General features: G+C 31.3%; 1 protein-coding gene across 3 annotated transcripts in view; it reads left to right on the top strand.

Annotated features, from left to right (window-relative positions):
• FSTL5 (follistatin-like 5) overlaps window positions 1-20018 on the top strand; it is an 825267-nt gene that overhangs the window by 707489 nt on the left and 97760 nt on the right. For all 3 annotated transcript variants that reach the window (XM_011983978.1, XM_011983977.1, XM_011983976.1), the window contains one exon: window positions 8655-8773. In XM_011983978.1, the coding sequence (XP_011839368.1) occupies window positions 8655-8773 (119 nt within the window). The remainder of the gene's footprint in view (window positions 1-8654; window positions 8774-20018) is intronic.

Below are 20018 nucleotides of genomic sequence, written 5' to 3'. Positions count from 1 at the left end.
AGACAGGGTTTCACCATGTTGACAAGGCTGGTCACGAACTCCTGACCTCAGGTGATCTGCCCTCCTCAACCTCCCAAAGTGCTGGGATTACAAGCGTGATAATATCTATTAAACACATTTAATTATATTGTCTTCCCTCTGGGCAAGAGTTCTCTGAGCATTTTAAAAATTGATTTTATTTTATCATTGTAATGGAAGGAATGACACTTAACGAGTCAGAGACCAAATACTACAGATCTGGCTCTGATGCTTAATTGCTGGGAAAATTTGGATGAGTTATTTTACCTTGCTGAGTTAGATGCTTCCAATACAATATTTGAAATAGAGTTGGCACTCACCTCACAAATCTGTGCTATGTAAATCAATTTAAAGTATATGGAACAACTTTTTCTTATGTATTAACTTCGATAACCACCATGAACATTATTAGTTTGTAGTAATTTTTAATACATAATAACAACACTCCAGGCCACTCTCAAAAGTATAGATTAGAAGCTTCCAAATTAATTAAAATTATGATGAAATTCATTATATAAAACCACATTATTTTCTCTTTAAAAAGGTATTCTATTAGTTTTTGGAAATTTATACCCTCAGTAATTATTCTCCATCAAGAATAATGTTCTTATGAGTCACTGTTTCATTTGACACATAAAATGTGCTTGACAAAAATAGATATATGGTATATTTTACAGATACTTGAAGTCACATAAAACAAGTGTGTGTCTTTGGGTAAATTATTAAAGTCTTTTTTTCTATATACAGTTATCATAAGAGTACTTGTTTCTTGTAATAGGAAGCATTTTAAAAATAGATCAAAGAAGACAGCATATTTGATTTTGATTCATAGACATCTGTAAGTTATTTTATAATGCCGCAATTATTGTCAAGGCATTACAATAAAAATGATTGCATGTACTAATAGTAATAATGGTGACCAGAGAAAATAGACTGGCTTGAGGAATCATGGAACCCCATCATTGGGTATAAGTATCTCATGCAAATAATTAAAATCATAGGTAACTAAATTTTCTAAGAAAATTCTCTCCATTTTTATAATTTAGAATAAAACAAATATGAACTACATATTTCTGAGATACACTTTTATTTTCATTCTAGCAGTGTTTTATATTTATATATTTACCTCTTTATCATAGCCAAGAAAAATCTATCTCAGAGAGAACAAATTATAGAACCTTAGAATGTAAGTCGTTTGAGGCCAATAATGGAAAGAGTTGAAATGATCGTTTCTCCCATAATGCCATTTAACTCATCTATAAATGGTAAACCTATGTTATTTTTACATTAATAATTATAAAATTATTTTTTAAAACATGAGCATCAGAATCTAGTGAAGAGTTTGTAATCTAAATAAATTTAACTGAATTTAATATGCATTGTCTTACCAATCTCGTCAATATATAATCTTGGAACGCAATGTCCTCTACATCTCTGGATTCCACTTTCAGCTTTTCTACTCATCTTTATATTTTACAGGAGTATAAACTGACAATATTAATAGAGGAAATATCTCACTTACTTGTTAACAAATGTTTTAAAGAGCATATTAAATTAAAACACTTTGAAAACATTGGAAATTCATAGATGAATAAGATCTAATATCTGCTCTAAAGAAACTTTCAATCTAGAAGGTTCAAGCGTGAACCATTCTTACCGAAAAGTAATTTTACTATATATTAAATAATAGATATAATACATATAAATATACATGCATTAATATGTATTTTACATACACATTAAAATATTCAGTGTGATTGGTTTTCATTTTCAGTATATTTATGATATTTATAATTAAATATAATTTAATAAAGTATTTTCTAATGTTTATTTTGTGGGTAATTAGTTTATGTTATGAGGTCTAAGTTTATAATATATGTTTTGGATCATATAGGTACTGAATGACACTAATTTAAATTATTTGATTCATTGAAGGATTTAATAAATTTTACATATGCTAGTTTCAATCTCCAAAGAGAGGTTTGGGATGAGTCAATATATAACATGGAATTTTAAAAATTTATTAGCACATGAATTACTTTGATGAATATCCCCAGGATCAATATTGAGTAGAATATAACATACTTTGGGAAACACCGGCTTCATATATTTGAATAACTTAAAGGCAGAAAAAAAGTTTCATATTCAGGAAAATTGCCTTTTTATTCTTTATAAATATTTATGTACCTATTCACACAAAAATATGTTATAGAAACATTTAAAATAAATCACTATTTAGTTGGGCTAACACTGAACCAAAAAAAAATACAAATAGAAATGGAGTGAAATTGTACAACAAAGTTAATACATTACATTACACTTCATGATTAGTTTCATAATCTGTAATACAAGGTTTCCAGTGTCATGCAGTTGGGGGAAAACAGATTTAAAAACAGGCCAGCTTAGCTTCTTCAGCCTAAAATTATTTAAAAATTTCATTACCCACAAAAAATTTCATTACCACACTGCCAGGGAGGTTGGGAAATACAGAAGAATATACGGCTACTAAGTGTGGTTCAAAAACCTCTGGTATAACTATTTTTTTACAGAAAAAGAATAGAAGACTACAAACTGGGTTCAGTGTATACTGCTTGGGAGATGGGTGCACCAAAATCTCACAAATCACCACTAAAGAACTTACTCATGTAACCAAATACCACCTGTTTCACAAAAACCTGTGGAACTAAAACAAATAAAACAATTACTACCTCAAAATAATACTGAAATAATATTTAAAATCAAAAAAGTCAAGATGTGGTGGCTGATACCTTTAATCCTAGCAATTTCGGAGGCCGAAGAGGGAAGATTGCTTGAGGCCAGGATTTTGAGAATAGCCTAGGCAACATAGCAAAAACCTGTCTCTACAAAAAAGTAAAAAAAAAAAATTAGCCGCGCTTGATGGCTCATGCCTGTAATCACAGCTACTCAGAAGACTGAGGTGGGAGGATCTCCTGAGCTCTGGAGCTCAAGGCTGCAGTGGTCACTCCACTGCCCTCTATGCCACCCACACCACTGTCCAAATTGAGTGACAGAGCAATATCCTGTCTCAAAAATAACAGAGCCTACAAAAGTAATAACATAAAATACATAAAAAGAAAAATACTTTTTGCAGAATAAGTCTTCTGAATACTTGAAATTTAGTCATAGCATTTGGGGGGAGGGGAAGACTATGCTTTCTAATGGCTAGTACATGATGCCAGTTAAATTAAATCACAATCAATCAGTTGTTATTTCCACTGGCCATTTCACTAACCTGTCTGCTAAAAACTTATCTAAGCTTTCTAAATCATTTTACAATTTTTAAATCAAAAATGTGATCTTGCAAGAGATATCCATTAGCAGCGATATCTATACATGTGCACATGTACATACAGGCATATGATGACATTGGCTTAAATTATATACATGCATGTGTGATACACATGGTGTGCATAGATATAATTATGTATGATTGCAACCAATGCCATTTATAATGCAAGCAAATATTCTATTATATTATAACATTTGCCCTCCTAATTAGTGTGTGAAGTTAATAATGAAGATGTCCATTCAGTTTTTTTCAATACACCTTTAGAAGTTAAGGAGATTGTATATTTACTCAAAAGGACTGGTTTTAGATAATATCACTCTGGCCAATATACATAGTGGTCAGATGGTGCCCACTTCCTGGATTAACAGGGCCTAAAAAGGAGCTTGACACACTCACTCCCAAAAAATTTTTTTAGCAAGAATGAAAGGATAATCTAGTTTTGTTATAGTTGAACATAATATAAAGACTTTATTGTGGTGCAATGATATGATTTTGCTCTGTGTACAAAGACAATTTTATCTCCAAAGTCAGGATATAGTGAATGAGAACTTTCATGAACCAAAAATCTATCCGTGCTGAGTTATTCAGTGAGAAATGCAATGCAGACAATCTATTCTTGCCTAAAGAATATTCTTTATCTAAAGAGGGGATATTTCTTCTATATTTTAAAATATGCATACCTTTAGGATCACTTGAAAGTAAAAAGGATAATATCCACCAATGAAGGATTTTGTATAACACCATAATTTATTGAAACACCTTTGATTGGCTACCAAATCACTACATCATACTTACAACTTCTCATGGACTATAACATGAATGCAAAACTAATGACAATTAAGTCAGCGGAAGAAAAACATCACAATAAAATCTTTTTTATGATGCACATAAACATGCATCTAATAATCAGAAATTAATCAAATTGTATTGCTGAAATAAATTACATGGTATATATCCACTGTATATAATAAGTAGTATAACTATATTTCACAATACACTACTGTTTTTGAGTGGTTCCCATTCCCAAAGGATCGAGATAGGAATGTGCATTATATCCATTTTTTTTCAGTCCATTTCATGTATTTAAGGGTACAATATTAATTAGAAAATCCTCTGGGAAATACTTCTGTCTTATAAGACTGCAGGAGTAATTCTTGCTTATGTCTTTTCTGTGTATAGAAAGAAAAACCAGAAAGAAAGCTCTCAAGGAACAAATAAATTATGGATAACATCTGGAGTCACTATACTCTGTTAGATTAACAACCCCCGCCCAAAAAAAAAAAAAAAAAAAAACAGATTACATTCTTCCTTCACTATTGGTTGAAAATTCAAGAGAAAAAAAAAAAAAAAAAAAAAAAAAGTGCACATATTCCCGATCTTTACTGTGGCTAGAGTAGTGTAGAATCTTTCACTGAAGTCACTGATGTCTGTAATATAATTCACCACAATGCATTCATGAAGCCAGAAGTAATGTTCACCACTACTCAGACTGTTGGAGACTCAGGATCCCTTTACACACTTAAATATTGAGAACTTAGAGACCTTTGTGTTTGGCGGTGGAGGGGGCATTTCTGTCTACTAATATTTAGTATTAGAAATGCAAATAGAAAAATTTAAAATATGCATTTATTAACTTGTTAAAATAGCCCTAATAAACCCATGACATGGAGCCATAAATAGCATATTATCATTTTAAAGCTATGTTTTCAAAAAGCTAAAAGGTAACACATTGTTTACATTTTGCAAATCCTTTAACTTTCTGACTTAATAGAAGATGCTGGGTTCTTACATCTGCTTCTGTATTGAATTGTTGTGATATCTTACATAACATTATACTTCATGTAGCCTGTTGAAAACTAAACCCTACGTTTAAAAAAAAAAACAATGCAAGAAAAACTGTGAATGACATCTTAGTAGTATTAGGAAAACGGTTTGGGCTTGACAGACTCCCTAAAAGGGCCAAACTTAAGAAATGCTCCACAAGAAAATAAAGTTGATCTTCTAGCTGGCTCAAGGATTCTGGGAAAACAGAACTTAACATTTTATATCATAGAAAATTTAAATAGCATTATATTCCACAGCATGGGTTTGAGGAGAAGTGAGAATAGTTATCAAATTCTGGTTATATACCATGTCACCATTTGCTTTTTTCAGTAGTGTTATAAGGAATAGATATCCGCAAAAAATAAATAAATAAATAAGTTACTATTTCTTTGAAATCTTGCTGTGTGCGAGTTACTCTCCTAAATATTTTACATTCTCTACCTAATTGAAAGCTTACAACAACTGCATGACATAGTATAATTATTATCTTTAAATTTGATATGGGGAATTATCACACAGTCTAACTAAGATTCTCACAGTAAAAGCGCAAGTGCTAGAGCTATGATTTGCCTCTGATCTGTCTGAATGTGGAGAATGAAATTTCTCATCTCTCTTTGTCTTATTTTCTTATCCCTACACTTGTCAAAAATATAATATATATAAATTTAGTAGTTAGTAAAAATATATACAAATATATTATTTTATTTTTACACATAAAGCTAATGAATGTCCCAAATGACAATGTGCATACTTGTCTTCAGTTTCCAACATCTCCATCATCAGGTCATTTATATTCCTCTTTGCTGAGGATAATCTTAATAAATTTATGTGTGCACAATATCAAAGCAGCAAATTGAAAGAGAAACATATCAGGTCATATGTTCAGATCATAAATTCTGCTGCAAAAATTCTAAATAAAACTTATGAGGAAGAAAATAATGCCTTGCAAAAATGTAAATGGCAAAATATCAAGTCTTGTGAATGAGTCTTATGAAAAGTTTTATTTCATAGGCTGAGTTACCAATATATAGGCATTTATTTTATAATTGCTATTTTAATTAATCTAGTTGTATTTAGTAATTTGTTGGCATTACTGTTTCATAAGCACTAAGAAGTTATAGTCTCATTGAAAAGAGTCAAATAAAAAAACTAAATCTTAACTAATAGTATCTGTATTTCTTCAGTAACTTTTAACCTGAAAAGTGGTTTATGCTTTGTAAAACTGTTCATGTGTAATTCATATTTTAAAAAGCAAGAAAATATACTCTAGAACCTGAAAGAGTGATTTAGATGGATTAAGTGGTATTTAGTGGAAAATATAGCTCACAAATTCCACCAGTGCAACAAATTATAGTGGAATTCCACTGACTCTTTTCTGTGTAGAATACGGTAAAAAAAAAAAAAAACTAATAAAAGTATGCATAGCAGTAAGGGAAGGAAATATTTCAAGAAACATGACAAACAATCTGGACTTTAAAGTAGCTGTCAGGCCCAAACACATTCAAATTCATAATTGTCGAACAGTATTTTGGCAAAGTTAAAGAAAGGTAGTCACATTCACTGAAAAATGTTAAGAACTTAGTAATAAAAATCAAACATAGTATGTAACAGACACAAATGAAAATCAGACACCACATTATGGCTTTGTTACATTTATAAGTTTCAACAACAATATGCAGAAACCAATAACGTTAAATTGATAGTTATTGATTTGTTAGTGTTTGCATGGAGGCTTTGCTGATACAAATGAAAAAGCTTTTGCATAAATACTTAGGTGCTCTGTTTCGGCTTTCTCTTTTGTGCATATAATATTTATATTCCTTGAAACAAAGCTATGATTATAAATAATAGCTGACTACTAAACTTTATTTTATAAAAAACATGATGAGTTTAGTTCTTGCCACTTCTGCTACTGTTCAGGAATATTCCATCTTTATGTATTGCTCTCTGGAATTATAATGGATTATTACCTATTAAAGCTTACATCTATTAAAATAGAAGTACTGAGAATTATTTATAAAATAATAAGGTATATCAAACAACCTGGAGTCATTTAAAGTATATATGTATTATTATAAATAATTTTATGTGCCAAAAGAAAAATTTTATGCAGACTATGTATAAACATGAATGAAGTAATAGTTCAGTTTGTATACATTTTTCTCTAAATCTTAAGAATATATGGATACATAGTTATATGGAAAAATAAAATAAAATTTAGTAGTCAGCTATTATTTATGATCATAAGTATTCCCTAGAAACATATAAAATGTAAGATGAAATATGACTTAAGTTCAATAAACACATATGTTTTACAAATCAACAAACTGTTATTGTGTTTATCAATAGATGGAAAGCCCAGGCTGAACCTTGCAGGAGATCACAATTGAAAAAAATAATAATAATGCTTAGAAAATTATTTTTTATTTAAATAAATTATCTTTCCCTTTACAGATGTTTTTAGAATGTAAACATTGTAAGCAACAATGGTTTAATTTTCCAATCAAGATTTTAATATTATTATCTTTTAAAGAAAACATGCTATCACTGAATTATGTAAGATATAATTATATTGAATAAATTTGACTGTGTAAACCAATACAACAGGTCAAAAGAGCTATATAGGCGAGGATCAGAAAAGGAAGGATTACAAGAGCTCAGGACTGACCACATTGGAACAGAGAAGAAGCAGAGGAAACAAAGAGAACAGATGTTCATGAGTACGCAGAAGTTCCCTGGGCTCAGGCTTTAGTTAACCTACACATGTTTCAAACTCGCCTCCTGCACCCATTTAGACATGGATTTAGAAAGTCGGGGGAGATGAATTTCTGCGATACCACACATCCAGATCTGTAGTGTGAAAAAGAAAAGTGTGATTTAAACATTAAATTAAGATTTTTCAAAGACCTTCATTTGGTTTAAGGTATAGAAATAGACCTCCCAAATTGTCAATATTAAAACTAATATGTAAGATCTCTATTTAGAATTATTTTAACAAAAATTAGTTTAAGAAAACATCTATTCTACAAAATCTAGGGCATTTGGTCTTTTTCTTCCTAAAAATCTTTATATAAACTAAACTCCTGCAAAGAAATTAAACTTTTCCTAGTGAACTCTAATAAAAGTAGTAAAATAAATTTGATTCTTCAGAAAGTGCTTTTATTCCTTAATCAACACGTACATTAAGTGGGGAAGGTATCCAACATAATCTATGTATCAAGAGTTTATATCCCTATTTATAATTGCTTTAAACTATGAAACATTTATTTAATTATATTAAAGAAACCACTGAATTGCAGCTGATGATGAATGAAGTGTAATGTCTGCGTAATATCATGAAGTGGTGTGGGTATACAGTGAGGGTCCCATATGGTTTGCTTTATTAACATCACACAACTTCGAAAACTGATCCCCTGATAAAGATATGAGAGGCACTGAATTTTGATTGTAAAGGTTTATGATAATTGTATTTTGAACATTTAAATGTGTTTTTATTCCTAAGGTCTGGGAATTGGGAACATGTTCTATGTGTTTTATGAAGATGGAATCAAAGTGATACAACCCATAGAATGTGAATTTCAGAGGCACATTAAGCCTAGTGAAAAGCTCCTTGGATTTCAGGCAAGTATCTAAAAAGTTCCTTTGACATTTCGTGCAGAAATTTTGTTAAGTAGAATTATATTTTGGAAATATAACAAAACCTATACATATATGAGACTTGTGTTGGAAAAAAATTATGAAACCCGTGATATTCGGTATTATTCTTTTTAGGTTTTATATCTGAGAAGGAAAATAATATATTATGTATTCCTAAATATTTGCTTGTAATTAAAATGAAAGTAAGAAAAGCGAAATAACAGGATGAACACGACCTGCAATAGCTTTGCGTGCTCTCCAGTTTAGAATACCTCCTGTATTTATAGGTAATACTTACTTCAAGAAAATAAAAGAAAATAATCTGGTGGGAAGCTGGTGTGTATTAGATGCTTTATAAATGTAAAACCATTTTTATTCTTAATCTCATTCTTCATGAGGTCCCAATGGAATGGACAATTCAGATAAATAAGCGAAAATATCAAATGTTTTCAACTCCTCATTTCAGCCTACCAGTAGGCAGTGTTGCTGTCATATGCTAATACATGGAGACAATAATTTATAGTGTAAATCTATGCCCTAGAATGAAAAGAAGGAAAAAAATTATGAGAGGAGATAATATAGGTCAGTTTCCTCCTAGATATTATGTAGGACAAACAAATATAATGTCCTTTTATTTAAAAATATTTCAGCCATAGGCTAAATTATTAAGTAAAATTCTTACCATTTTGGTTAAGTTATAACTTAATTATACATACAAAATATCTTAAATTGCACATTTTATTTTATTTTGTTTTATTTTTATTTTATTTTATTTTAAGACAGAGTCTTGCTCTGTCACCCAGATTGGAGTGCAATGGTGCGATCTCGGCTCACTGCAACCTCTGCCTCCTGGGTTCAAGCAATTCTCCTGCCTCAGCCTCCCAAGTAGCTGGGATTACAGGCATGTGCCTCCACACCTGGCTAATTTCTGTATTTTTAGTAGAGACGTGGTTTCAATATGTTGACCAGGCTGATCTTGAACTCTTGACCTCGTGATACATACTCCTTGGCCTCCCAAAGTTCTAGGATTAGAGGCGTGAGCCACTTCACCCGACCCTATTTTTTTTTTTTAATAATCTTACATTATCGTTATTAAGTCAGTCTTTGAATAAGTTGTGTTTTGTGCATATATGTATGCAATACGTAAACACATGAATAAAAACAAATTATTGCTGATAAAAGAAATAATTTAAGCCACACTCATATTTTTACAAAAACATTCTGAATAAGAAATGTAGACTAACATGCAGATATAGGTAGTGTGGTGTTCAATATAAATATTATTATCTAGATCAGAACAAAATAATTTTATAGGAGAGTGTTTCTGATTTCTACAGGAATAGCAGTTTTTCAGCTAATAACACATATGTCTTGGCTATATCACAGAATTTGAAACTTCAATTACTAATACTAATAAGATAGGCTGTGAAATTCATACTTTTCATCACAAAACTATCACTTCAGGTATATGATTTGCAAATTTAGAGACAAAGAATGTTCTTCTTGCACCACATGTGTGCTATTTCAGGGTATCAGTAAACGCTTCATTACTATGTGACTCAAGTCTTAAAGAGCATGCTTTGCTTTCCCAGAACATTTCTTGACAGCTCGGGGTGAGTTAATTTAATAACTTGGAATCTCAAGTTAAAAAAACAAGCTAAAATTTGATGTGACAGTTTTGTGACATGTCAGGGCAACAAGGACGTGAGCGTTATTTACTTGAATTTCTCTCTCTTTAAAGCTTTATAATACTCAGATGTCCTCCTAAAACAACTAAAGAAAAACAAGGTAGAATTGTGTATATTTATTTATCTATGCATACACATATTATTTCTCTATGTATCCAATTAAATATGTATATGTGTCTATGTATACATATATATGTATATGTATATACACATACATAGAGACATAGAGATGTAGGACAAAGCAATGTGATGTATACAGCTCTCTATGTATACATATATATTTATGTATACCTACATAGATAAATAAATATACATAATATATAATAGATACAGAGAAAAATTACATATACGAACTATGTATAATTTTCTGATAAGAAATTAAATATTAAAGAGGAAATAGAAACCAAATATCAATGACGACAACTTTAACTTATTTTCTTCAACCAATGAACCCTTATCCACAAACATACACCAACAGTGACAAAGCAGGGATAACTAGTTACTAATAACTAATCTGCTATATCAGCTTATATCAGTCACAGCCCCTGGAAATCTACAGTCATATTGTGTGTGAGATAAATATTAGAGAATATGAAGTTATTCTAGAAATGTATACTTCTACATAAAACTACATGCAAGGATAGAAAGTTTGCATTCCTATACTATATTAAAAAGTTTATAAAGGTTTCTGTATTCTTATGGAAGAGTAATGAAAGGAGTAAAAAGAAAAGCATGTCTGCATTCTTAAGAAGGGAGAAAACTATCAAATAGTGTTTTGGTTTTGAAAACACTTATAACATTTTTACTGCATTGGATGTTGAAATTAAAATACAGCTCAAAATTTAAGGTGACCAACATTTTGTAAAGCACCAAGAATAATATAAAAAAGAGAATTGTTATAACTAATTTCTGCTTATGATTTTTAAATACAAAATATATGGAGAAACACTCATGACACAAAAGAAATATATTTCTTATGTAATTATTATATGCCATATATATGAAAAGAGGCTAGAGTAAATTAAATTCCTTTTATATTACTCTGCCATTTTTCATTCCTTAATATAAAATAAGCTTAAATAATTGGAATATATATATACACAAATACTGTCATGTACATACAAGTATATCCCAATAGAATGAGAAGTGCATTGATCATGTTATGCTTTGAGAATAAATGTTGAAGTAAATAATTTTTAGTTGAAGGTAATATTTTCTACATTTAAAAACAAGATAGATGGCAATTTCAGAGTATGGAAGCTATTTGGTACTACATTCTCTTAAGAATATATTTCTAATTACAAAGTAATTTCATGAGAAATTTGTTGAATATTATGCAATCAAAAAATATTTATCCAGAAAAACAGAATCAATAGGCTCTCCATTTCTATCTCTATCTGTCTCTATCTCTACTGCTACCACTACCTTTACCACTACGTTTCCCTTTATTTCTGTCTTTTGATTTCTATCTCTATCTCTATCTTTTTCTCTATCTATCTCCTATATGTTTTATTTTAAGGAATTGGCTCACACAATTGCAGGTGGGATATGTCAAGTCAAAAATTTGTAGGGTTTGCCAGCCAGAAGGAAATTCAGATAAGAGTTGACGTTGCAGTCTTAAGTCCAAAATCTACTGGTCTGACTGTCAGTCTGGAAACTTACACAGGAGTTAAGGTCATAGTCTTGAATCTTAAATTCATAGAGGAGGCTAGAAACTCAAGCCGAATTTCTATGTTGAAGTCTTAAGGTAGAATTCCTTCTTTTTGTAAAAACCTTAGTCTTTGCTCTTAAGTCCTTCAACTGATTAGATGAGGCCCATAAACATTATGGAGGGTAATCTGTTTACTTAAAGTCAACTAATTATAAATGCTAATCACCTCACAAGCATCTTCACAGCAACATCTAGACAAGTATTTGACCAAATAACTGGGCACCACAGTCTAGCCATGCTGACGTATAAATCAACCATCACATCTTCCTGTCTCTTGTAGTCAAGGATTAAGTTTGGTTAGTGTTTGTATTCTCAACACGCTCGGTACAATGTCTTACATATGACAGGCCAAGAAACATTTGTTAAATGAATTTAACAAAAAATCCATTGCTTTAAGCCTTAGCTATTCATTGTTTTATGCATTCTCTAAGTTTAAAAATGTATACATCTAATTCTCTCTCCACCTTAATACTTCTCCTTAATTTACAATTGCCATGAAACAATATTCTTCTTTCAATGTGTTTGTGAAAAATGTTTCGTAGAGTAATTTATCATTGAATTGTTTCAGAGTGACTATAACCTCATCGATCTATTAATTCAGGATCACTTAGTGATAAGTTCCTGTGTAAATGCACTGTATATGAGTTTTTAGTACCGAAAAAAATACTAATGTGTTTCATTGTAGAAGACAGATTTCTTGAGTACCAGTAGTGGAAATGAGTCTTTTGGAATCATTTTTTCCCATGAAAAGGGATTAAATATGAATATAATATTTTTCAAATTCATGGTCACCATTAAGAGAGAGCAGCAGCGTACTTTCCCGTATAACTCATTGATCAATAAAGTTTAGATAAGACCTGATATATTTAGAGTATAGAATCAAATCTCTCAGAAAATGGTGTTGTGCTTGCTGCAAATAAAAACTCAATTTTGGTGTAATGTCAGATTACGTTAGGTTTCAGGTTTTGATAGTGAGTTGGTGAGGATATGTACAACAGACTTTTAGTTATTTTTCATCTTTTTTCCATCTTGTTATGTAGCTTTACTAGATACGATTATTTCTATATTTATCCCAGTTGTACACATGATTCCATCATGTCACCTAGAGTATGAACTTCAAGAAAATAGAATTCTATTCCAGACTTATAGATTCAGAACTCAAGCTGAAAAGGAGTTTGGAAAAATGTTTAAAATTGCAGGCTCCAAAACAAGCTTTCCCAAGATCACCAACTTGGTTACCCTTCTGGTTTTCTACTACGGTTCTATCCTTATCTATCCCTCTTTTATTCTTTGACACTTTTTCATTCAGTCACCTTCTTTGCTTGTTACAGATCTAGCTGCTGCTCTTCACATATGCCATGGTATTACTTATTATTTAATGGATCCTAAAATAAGTTTAAAGAAAACCATGTGTCTTATTATGCATATGTCTTATATTGTGGAACCTGAAAGATCTATTACTGATTTGTTGTTGTTGTTTTGTTTTGTTGAAACAAGATCTCACTCTTTCGCCGAGGTTGGTGTGCCGTGGTGTATTCATAGCTCACTGCAGTCTTGAGTTCCTGGGCTCAAGGGATCCTTCTACCTCAGCCTCGTGGGTCGCTGAAATTACAAGTGCACACCACTGAATCCGATTAATTATTTTCAATTTTTTGCAGAGACGGGGCCTCACAAGCTGCCCAGGCTTGTCTCTAATTCCTGGGCTCAAGAGATTCTCTTGACTTAACCTCTGAAGCTATAGGATTACAGCCATGAGCCATCTGAGCCAGCCTATACCCGGTTTTAATGCTAACTTAAATTATACTGAACTGTAGAACTGAACTCATTATACTTTATACAGGGAGTCTGATGTAAGTCTCCTCTAAAATGTCTGTTATCCAGGTTTGGAGTTTCCACAAGCCAAAATTATTTTACCTTTATAAACTACTGTTACCAGTCTGTTAGAAAAGAATTCTTGCATAGGAACAGGTTGTTTGTAATGTCCAGAATACTTACGTTTCAAGAAATTGAAACTGAGATTAGAAATTGGGAAGCTCAATGGTCCACATTTCTTTTTCTGCTATTGTTGACCTTTATCTCGAGCAAAGCAACCTTCAGGGTGTTCATCAGTTCCCTTGCTCTGTTTCTAGTCCAGTTATACTTCTGCAAACTTGGTCCTCAAAAATAGTCGTTTGAAATACCAGCCTCTTTACATGATGCAGACAATCCATTTCCCCATGAAGCCAGTGCGTAACCTTTTGAATACAACACCACCATCTTTCAGAAGGGGAATCAAAATGTTTCCCCACTTATTTATTTATTTATTTTCCTCAGGGTGTCTCTTTTCAAACCTGACTTAACTTACAGAGTTATAGAATGATAACAACGTGAGCCTTAGTCCCGTTGTGGTTACAGTGATATCCTGCAAAGAGCTTCCTGAAGAGAGGAATGTAAACTACTTCTAACTATTCCTTAGAAGATTATTCTGTAAATTTAAAAAGAAATGAATTTAACAAATCAGTGCTTGACATCGTAGATGTAAAGAGGTCTTATAAAGCTTCCTTAATAATCGCACTGTTTTATAATTCTCACTTTGTGTTTCTGTTAAGCTTTAATATGTAAGCCTAAAATTGGGGAGAACAACAGTGGAAAGCTCATAAATGTAATGGAGTTGCATAGCATTATTAAGTGGGCCAAGCAGCATATGAAGTCCTTTCAAGAGATTATCGCTAACAAGTAGCCAAGGTATTTGGATGAATGTGATCAGAATGATGTGTGTTTCAGACAATCCATCGACAACATTTTTATATGATTAATAAGGACTCACTTACACACATGTAAAAGTGCATTCCACACACTTTACAAATAAACGTGTTTAAGGTTATTTAGATTTTTCAATAGAAACTTCTTAAAGGTAAAATTGAAGATTTTGACAGAAAAAATATTGATACAAATATATTTAAACATCAAAACCTTTTACTTGAGATTTACAAAATCACACAAATCTATCATATTAGATGTGTCTTAAAGAATACTTAGTCTTTTCATATAAGATTTATTTTAACACAAAAAAAGGACCTATTTTTTCCAGGTAATATATTTTCATGGCAAATATAAAATAAAACAAAATATTTTATTATAAAGTACAATATATTATTCCTTCATGTTTCCCTATGTCTAGTGCCAGCTCGATCAATTGCTACATTTAATCACTAAAAAAGGTAGTTAGTGATGGTATTTCTTGAATTATCAATATTAAATATGTCTTTCTATGAAAGACAATAATTTTGCTTATACAATTCTAATAACTTTTTCTTCCTAAATATATTGCAAATTATATAATTATTTTGCATACTCAAGGGTTAGATTTACAATATAATGATTAAATCTTTAGCTTTTATTTTTCTCAACATTTCTAAAAATTTTCATTTAACTATAAGTTTCTGAATACTGGCTTCATTTCTCACTGTTTACTTTTGATATTTCAACAATAGTTCTCACAATTTCAATTTAACAGTGAAGACATCCATTTCTTTAAAATTTTTTTCCATATTTTAAAAAAGTCACAAATATCAGTCTGGAGGTGGTGAGGGAAGGAAAGTATACTGTGAGAAACTGTGTTTCAATTTTATTTTACTAAATGTTTCTATTGGTAAATATTAAAAATTAACTCTTCAGTGTTTAAAAATACATTTACATTTCTCCATGTACTATATAATTATTTTATATACCATGTTGTCTGCATGGAAATTAAGAAAGAACTATATAATAAGAATTACAATGAAAACAGCTTAAACTTCAAAATTATCATTCATATTTTAGTGTGTAAGCTGCCAACTTATTGCTCATTATAACTCGTTTTTTTCTATCTTAGTCATTTATTTTCAAAATGTTGTTGATCCCATTTTAGAGGACATATTATGGGTTGTTTGGCAAATTAATGGCAGAGTCAATATTTCATCTAGAACTTGCCAAGCAAAAACATAGTTGCACCATGAGCTATGCTGTCCACCTATTTTTTAATTTTAGAAAACAACAGAATTAAAGCAGCTGCTGTTTTCATGTAAACACATATTACATATATATGCACATATACATGTTAACAGAAAGGTGTACTAGAAGTTATGTTCTGGCTATATTTTAAAATAAATATTTCATAGTATGCCTCTACAGTAGTTTATAGATGAGATCTAAATTTGACCCATTTAATATTGACTTCCAAATTATCACTCATGCACGGAGGTTTGTTTACTTGTTTATCCGTATTTGGAATTTGCTTTGTGTCAAGCATTGTGATAGGCAGGGGAGAGAAAATAATAACATAACAAATACAGAAATTTTAAGCACACTCAAGTGTAATGGTTGCTCTTATAGACAGATGTACACTGAGTGCACAAAAAGAGAAATAATACTACTGAATTTCTCCTAATTTAAATATTTTTCAAAAGATCAGGAAACTAGGCTGTCTTAAAGATATAGAAGGGTAAAAGGAAGATGAAATTGATATGTGGCTGCATATTGTATAATCCTATTATAAATCTCATTTGTATAGCTTTAAAGAAAATTTAACATAAAACACATTTCCAGGGTGCAACTACTGGCAGCATAACTATATTGCTTGAAAACTCTACCAAGGTGTTTCTGCTGGAATGGGGAATGGGATCTATTTGTTGGCTGTCTCTCTCTCTCTCTCTCTTTTTTTTTTTTTTTTTTTTGAGACAGAGTCTCACTCTGTTGCTCAGGCTGGATTTCAGTGGCGTGTTCTTAACTAACTGCAACCTCTGCCTCCCGGTTCAAGCCAGTCTCCTGCCTCAGCTTCTACAGTAGCTAGGATTACAATCGCGTGCCACCACACCCAGCTAATTTTTGTATTTTTAGTAAAAACGAGGTTTCACCATGTTGACCAGGCTGGTCTTGAAGTCCTGACCTCAGGTGATTTGCCCACCTGTTTCCCAAAGTGCTGGGATTACAGGCATGAGCCACCACGCCCGGCCTGTAGGCTCTCTCCTAAGTGTTATTGCTTCCACCCTGAAAAAGAAGCAATCAGTTCTATCCCATCTCTATTTTAAAGTAAAAAATTAACTCCTTATGATAGGAGCAAAGGAGAAAGATTACATGTTTAAAAATGTATATATCTAGTATCATTTACATTCAAAACTTAACTCTGTAATCTGTGATTTTCACTAAACAGTAGCTAATATAATTTCACAAAAGATATCTAATAGCTGATAGCTCCCTTTTGAACTTACTTGAAAAATTAAAAGACAGGATTAAATAATAGCATACTGATTATATAATCTGTATATATTTCTAAGGATTTACACTGAACTAAATCACCGGGTCAGGTTTTGTGAATTCTCAATATTGTTTTCAAGTTGTTACTCTGAAGAATTTTCCTAAAATGGATAATGTGGCCTGGAACCCTATTTAAATTTTCAGTAAAAAAAAAGAGGCCAGATAAAATGTAATATTTTATAAATATGATAATAAATGTATAGTTATCAATGTAATGGACAAAGATAATGTGCTTTTTATTTCTATGTTTTCATCTCAAATGAAGGTAGGTACAGAGCCAAAGTCTTTAAGTAAATGATGCTTTTTAAAAAACAAATCTTTTGGCCAGGCGCGGTGGTTCATGCCTGTAATCCCAGCACTTTGGGAGGCCGAGGCGGGCGGATCACGAGGTCAGGAGATCGATACCATCCTGGCTAACACGGTGAAACCCCGTCTCTACTAAAAATACAAAAATTTAGCCAGGCGTGGTGGCGGTCGCCTGTAGTCCCAGCTACTTGAGAGGCTGAGGCAGGAGAATGGCGTGAACCCGGGAGGCAGAGCTTGCGGTGAGCTGAAATCATGCTACTAGAAGCAAGACTCGTCAAAAAAAAAAAAAAAAACAACTCATTTTTATGGATTTCCTTTAAATGATAAAACATAGCAATAGTATACATATATAACAATCTTTGTCCAATATTACTTTACCACATAACTGTATGAAATCAAATGCAAAGCTCTTTTAGTCATTCTTATGTAGCACAAATTTATGTGTGAATTACAATAACGCTTAAAAATTAAACACATATAATTATCTCTGTAAAACATTTATAGTTTTTAAAGATAAATTGATTTCATTTCAGAGTAATTTTTTCAGTCAATTGTAGTTTTGCAAACCCTATTAAGCCTTTGTTCCATGTAAGGCACTTCTGTACCAGACAATATGGAAAGATGGAAGAACGAAGCACCAGCTGTATTGTGAGATTATGTGCCACAGGAAAAAAAAAGTTTAATTCCTAAGTGATATACTGTACTGAATCAAATGTGGATAATCCAGCAATCATAAAATCCACCTGATTTATCCTTCCATGTCAACATTTTTTAGTTAGTAAACAGAGTAAGATAATCACAGGGAAAGCCTACATATGCATATCTAGAATAGTAATTAATAAAATCTGTCTCACTCCTCAATTAAGTTTCCCAAAAATAGAAATTGTACAACATGTGTTATCAGAACTCATGTGTCATTACTAAAAGGAGAGAGAAACATTTAAGAGGGAGAAAGGAGAACTTGTATTATATCAGATGTTCCATCTTCAAACTGTATGACACTTTTCCTTAAAAGTTTGTTTTTGATTATTTTATGAATTTGTAATAAGAAATAATGAAATTAATTCCACAATAATATTAGAAATTCAGAGGATCAGAGTAAATTAAATCCAACTAGAATTCATATAAAATGTCTTTTAAAAACTAGAATTTTTATTTCAACAGAATTCATGTCTCTATTTTCTGATCATATGAATAAAATGAATATAATGCAGATTTTGAAATTAAAAAAACCTATTAAATGAAAAATCCGGCTGAGAAAATGAATTCTACATGATAGGACTGAAGTACAAAAACGAACCAAAAAAAATTACATTTTAATTCCTGCAGCCATGTTTTAAAAGCTGCATTAAGAAAGTATCCCAAACTCCTTCTTTTCAATGTTTAATAAAAAGGCTGGATATCGTCAGGAAAACTGCACAGAAAGATGTATACTTTTGGCACTTAAAACAAATATTTTATTGACTTTTTCATGATAAGAATTTATTAATCAACAGTTGGTGGTCACTTAACTTCATGTGTTACGTGGTAATTATTTTCTTTAGTTTTATTTTTTTTCCCTCACTAACCAACCCACTAACTGTGCTGTGTGCCACAAGTTAAAGAAAGAATATCACTGCTCCTATACAATTCAAATAGTCATCATATCGAGGAAAGTTTAAACACATCTAATTCTTTAATTCCAACTTAGCCATACTAGGTTTAAATTAGTTTGATCCATAAACCCTCATTGTTCATACAATTTGCAATTACCAATATCCATCCAGTCATTTTCTATTATTTTTGCTTTAATATTGTTTCAATTCCAACACCTTTTTGTCAAGCTCTATTTACTATTTTTTTTATCTAACTCTAGACCTTTTGTCTTGATATTTAATTTGCTTTCCCTACTATTCAAATATATGCCTTTCCCAACAGACATTAAGTGCCTGCCTGCCTCTCCTGTTCTCAGTGTCTAATGGCACCTGGACCTTCCCCCTAGCTAGGATTTCAGCTCCTTTACAATAACTATAAAAGCCAGAAAAGCTACCACCTAGTCCTACATTCACAAAGCATCTAGAATTTGGTTTTTATGTTCTGTAAGCATTTGAAATTTAACACCCTACAGTTGTGTCTTTTTAAACCAGCTTTTCTTTTCTAATTCAATATTTTTATAAACCACTATAACATTTTACATTTAAGCAGAGTTGAAATAATTCAAATAAATTGGGTTTTTTTTCCATGAAAAAAAAAATTGACAAACTTCTGATTT

This window comes from Mandrillus leucophaeus, unplaced genomic scaffold (genome assembly GCF_000951045.1).
Source record: "Mandrillus leucophaeus isolate KB7577 unplaced genomic scaffold, Mleu.le_1.0 Scaffold259, whole genome shotgun sequence".
In the NCBI taxonomy this organism is placed as follows: domain Eukaryota; kingdom Metazoa; phylum Chordata; class Mammalia; order Primates; family Cercopithecidae; genus Mandrillus; species Mandrillus leucophaeus.
The sequence above is the reverse complement of the archived record's forward strand: the minus strand, read 5'-3'. Positions and strand labels throughout refer to the sequence as shown.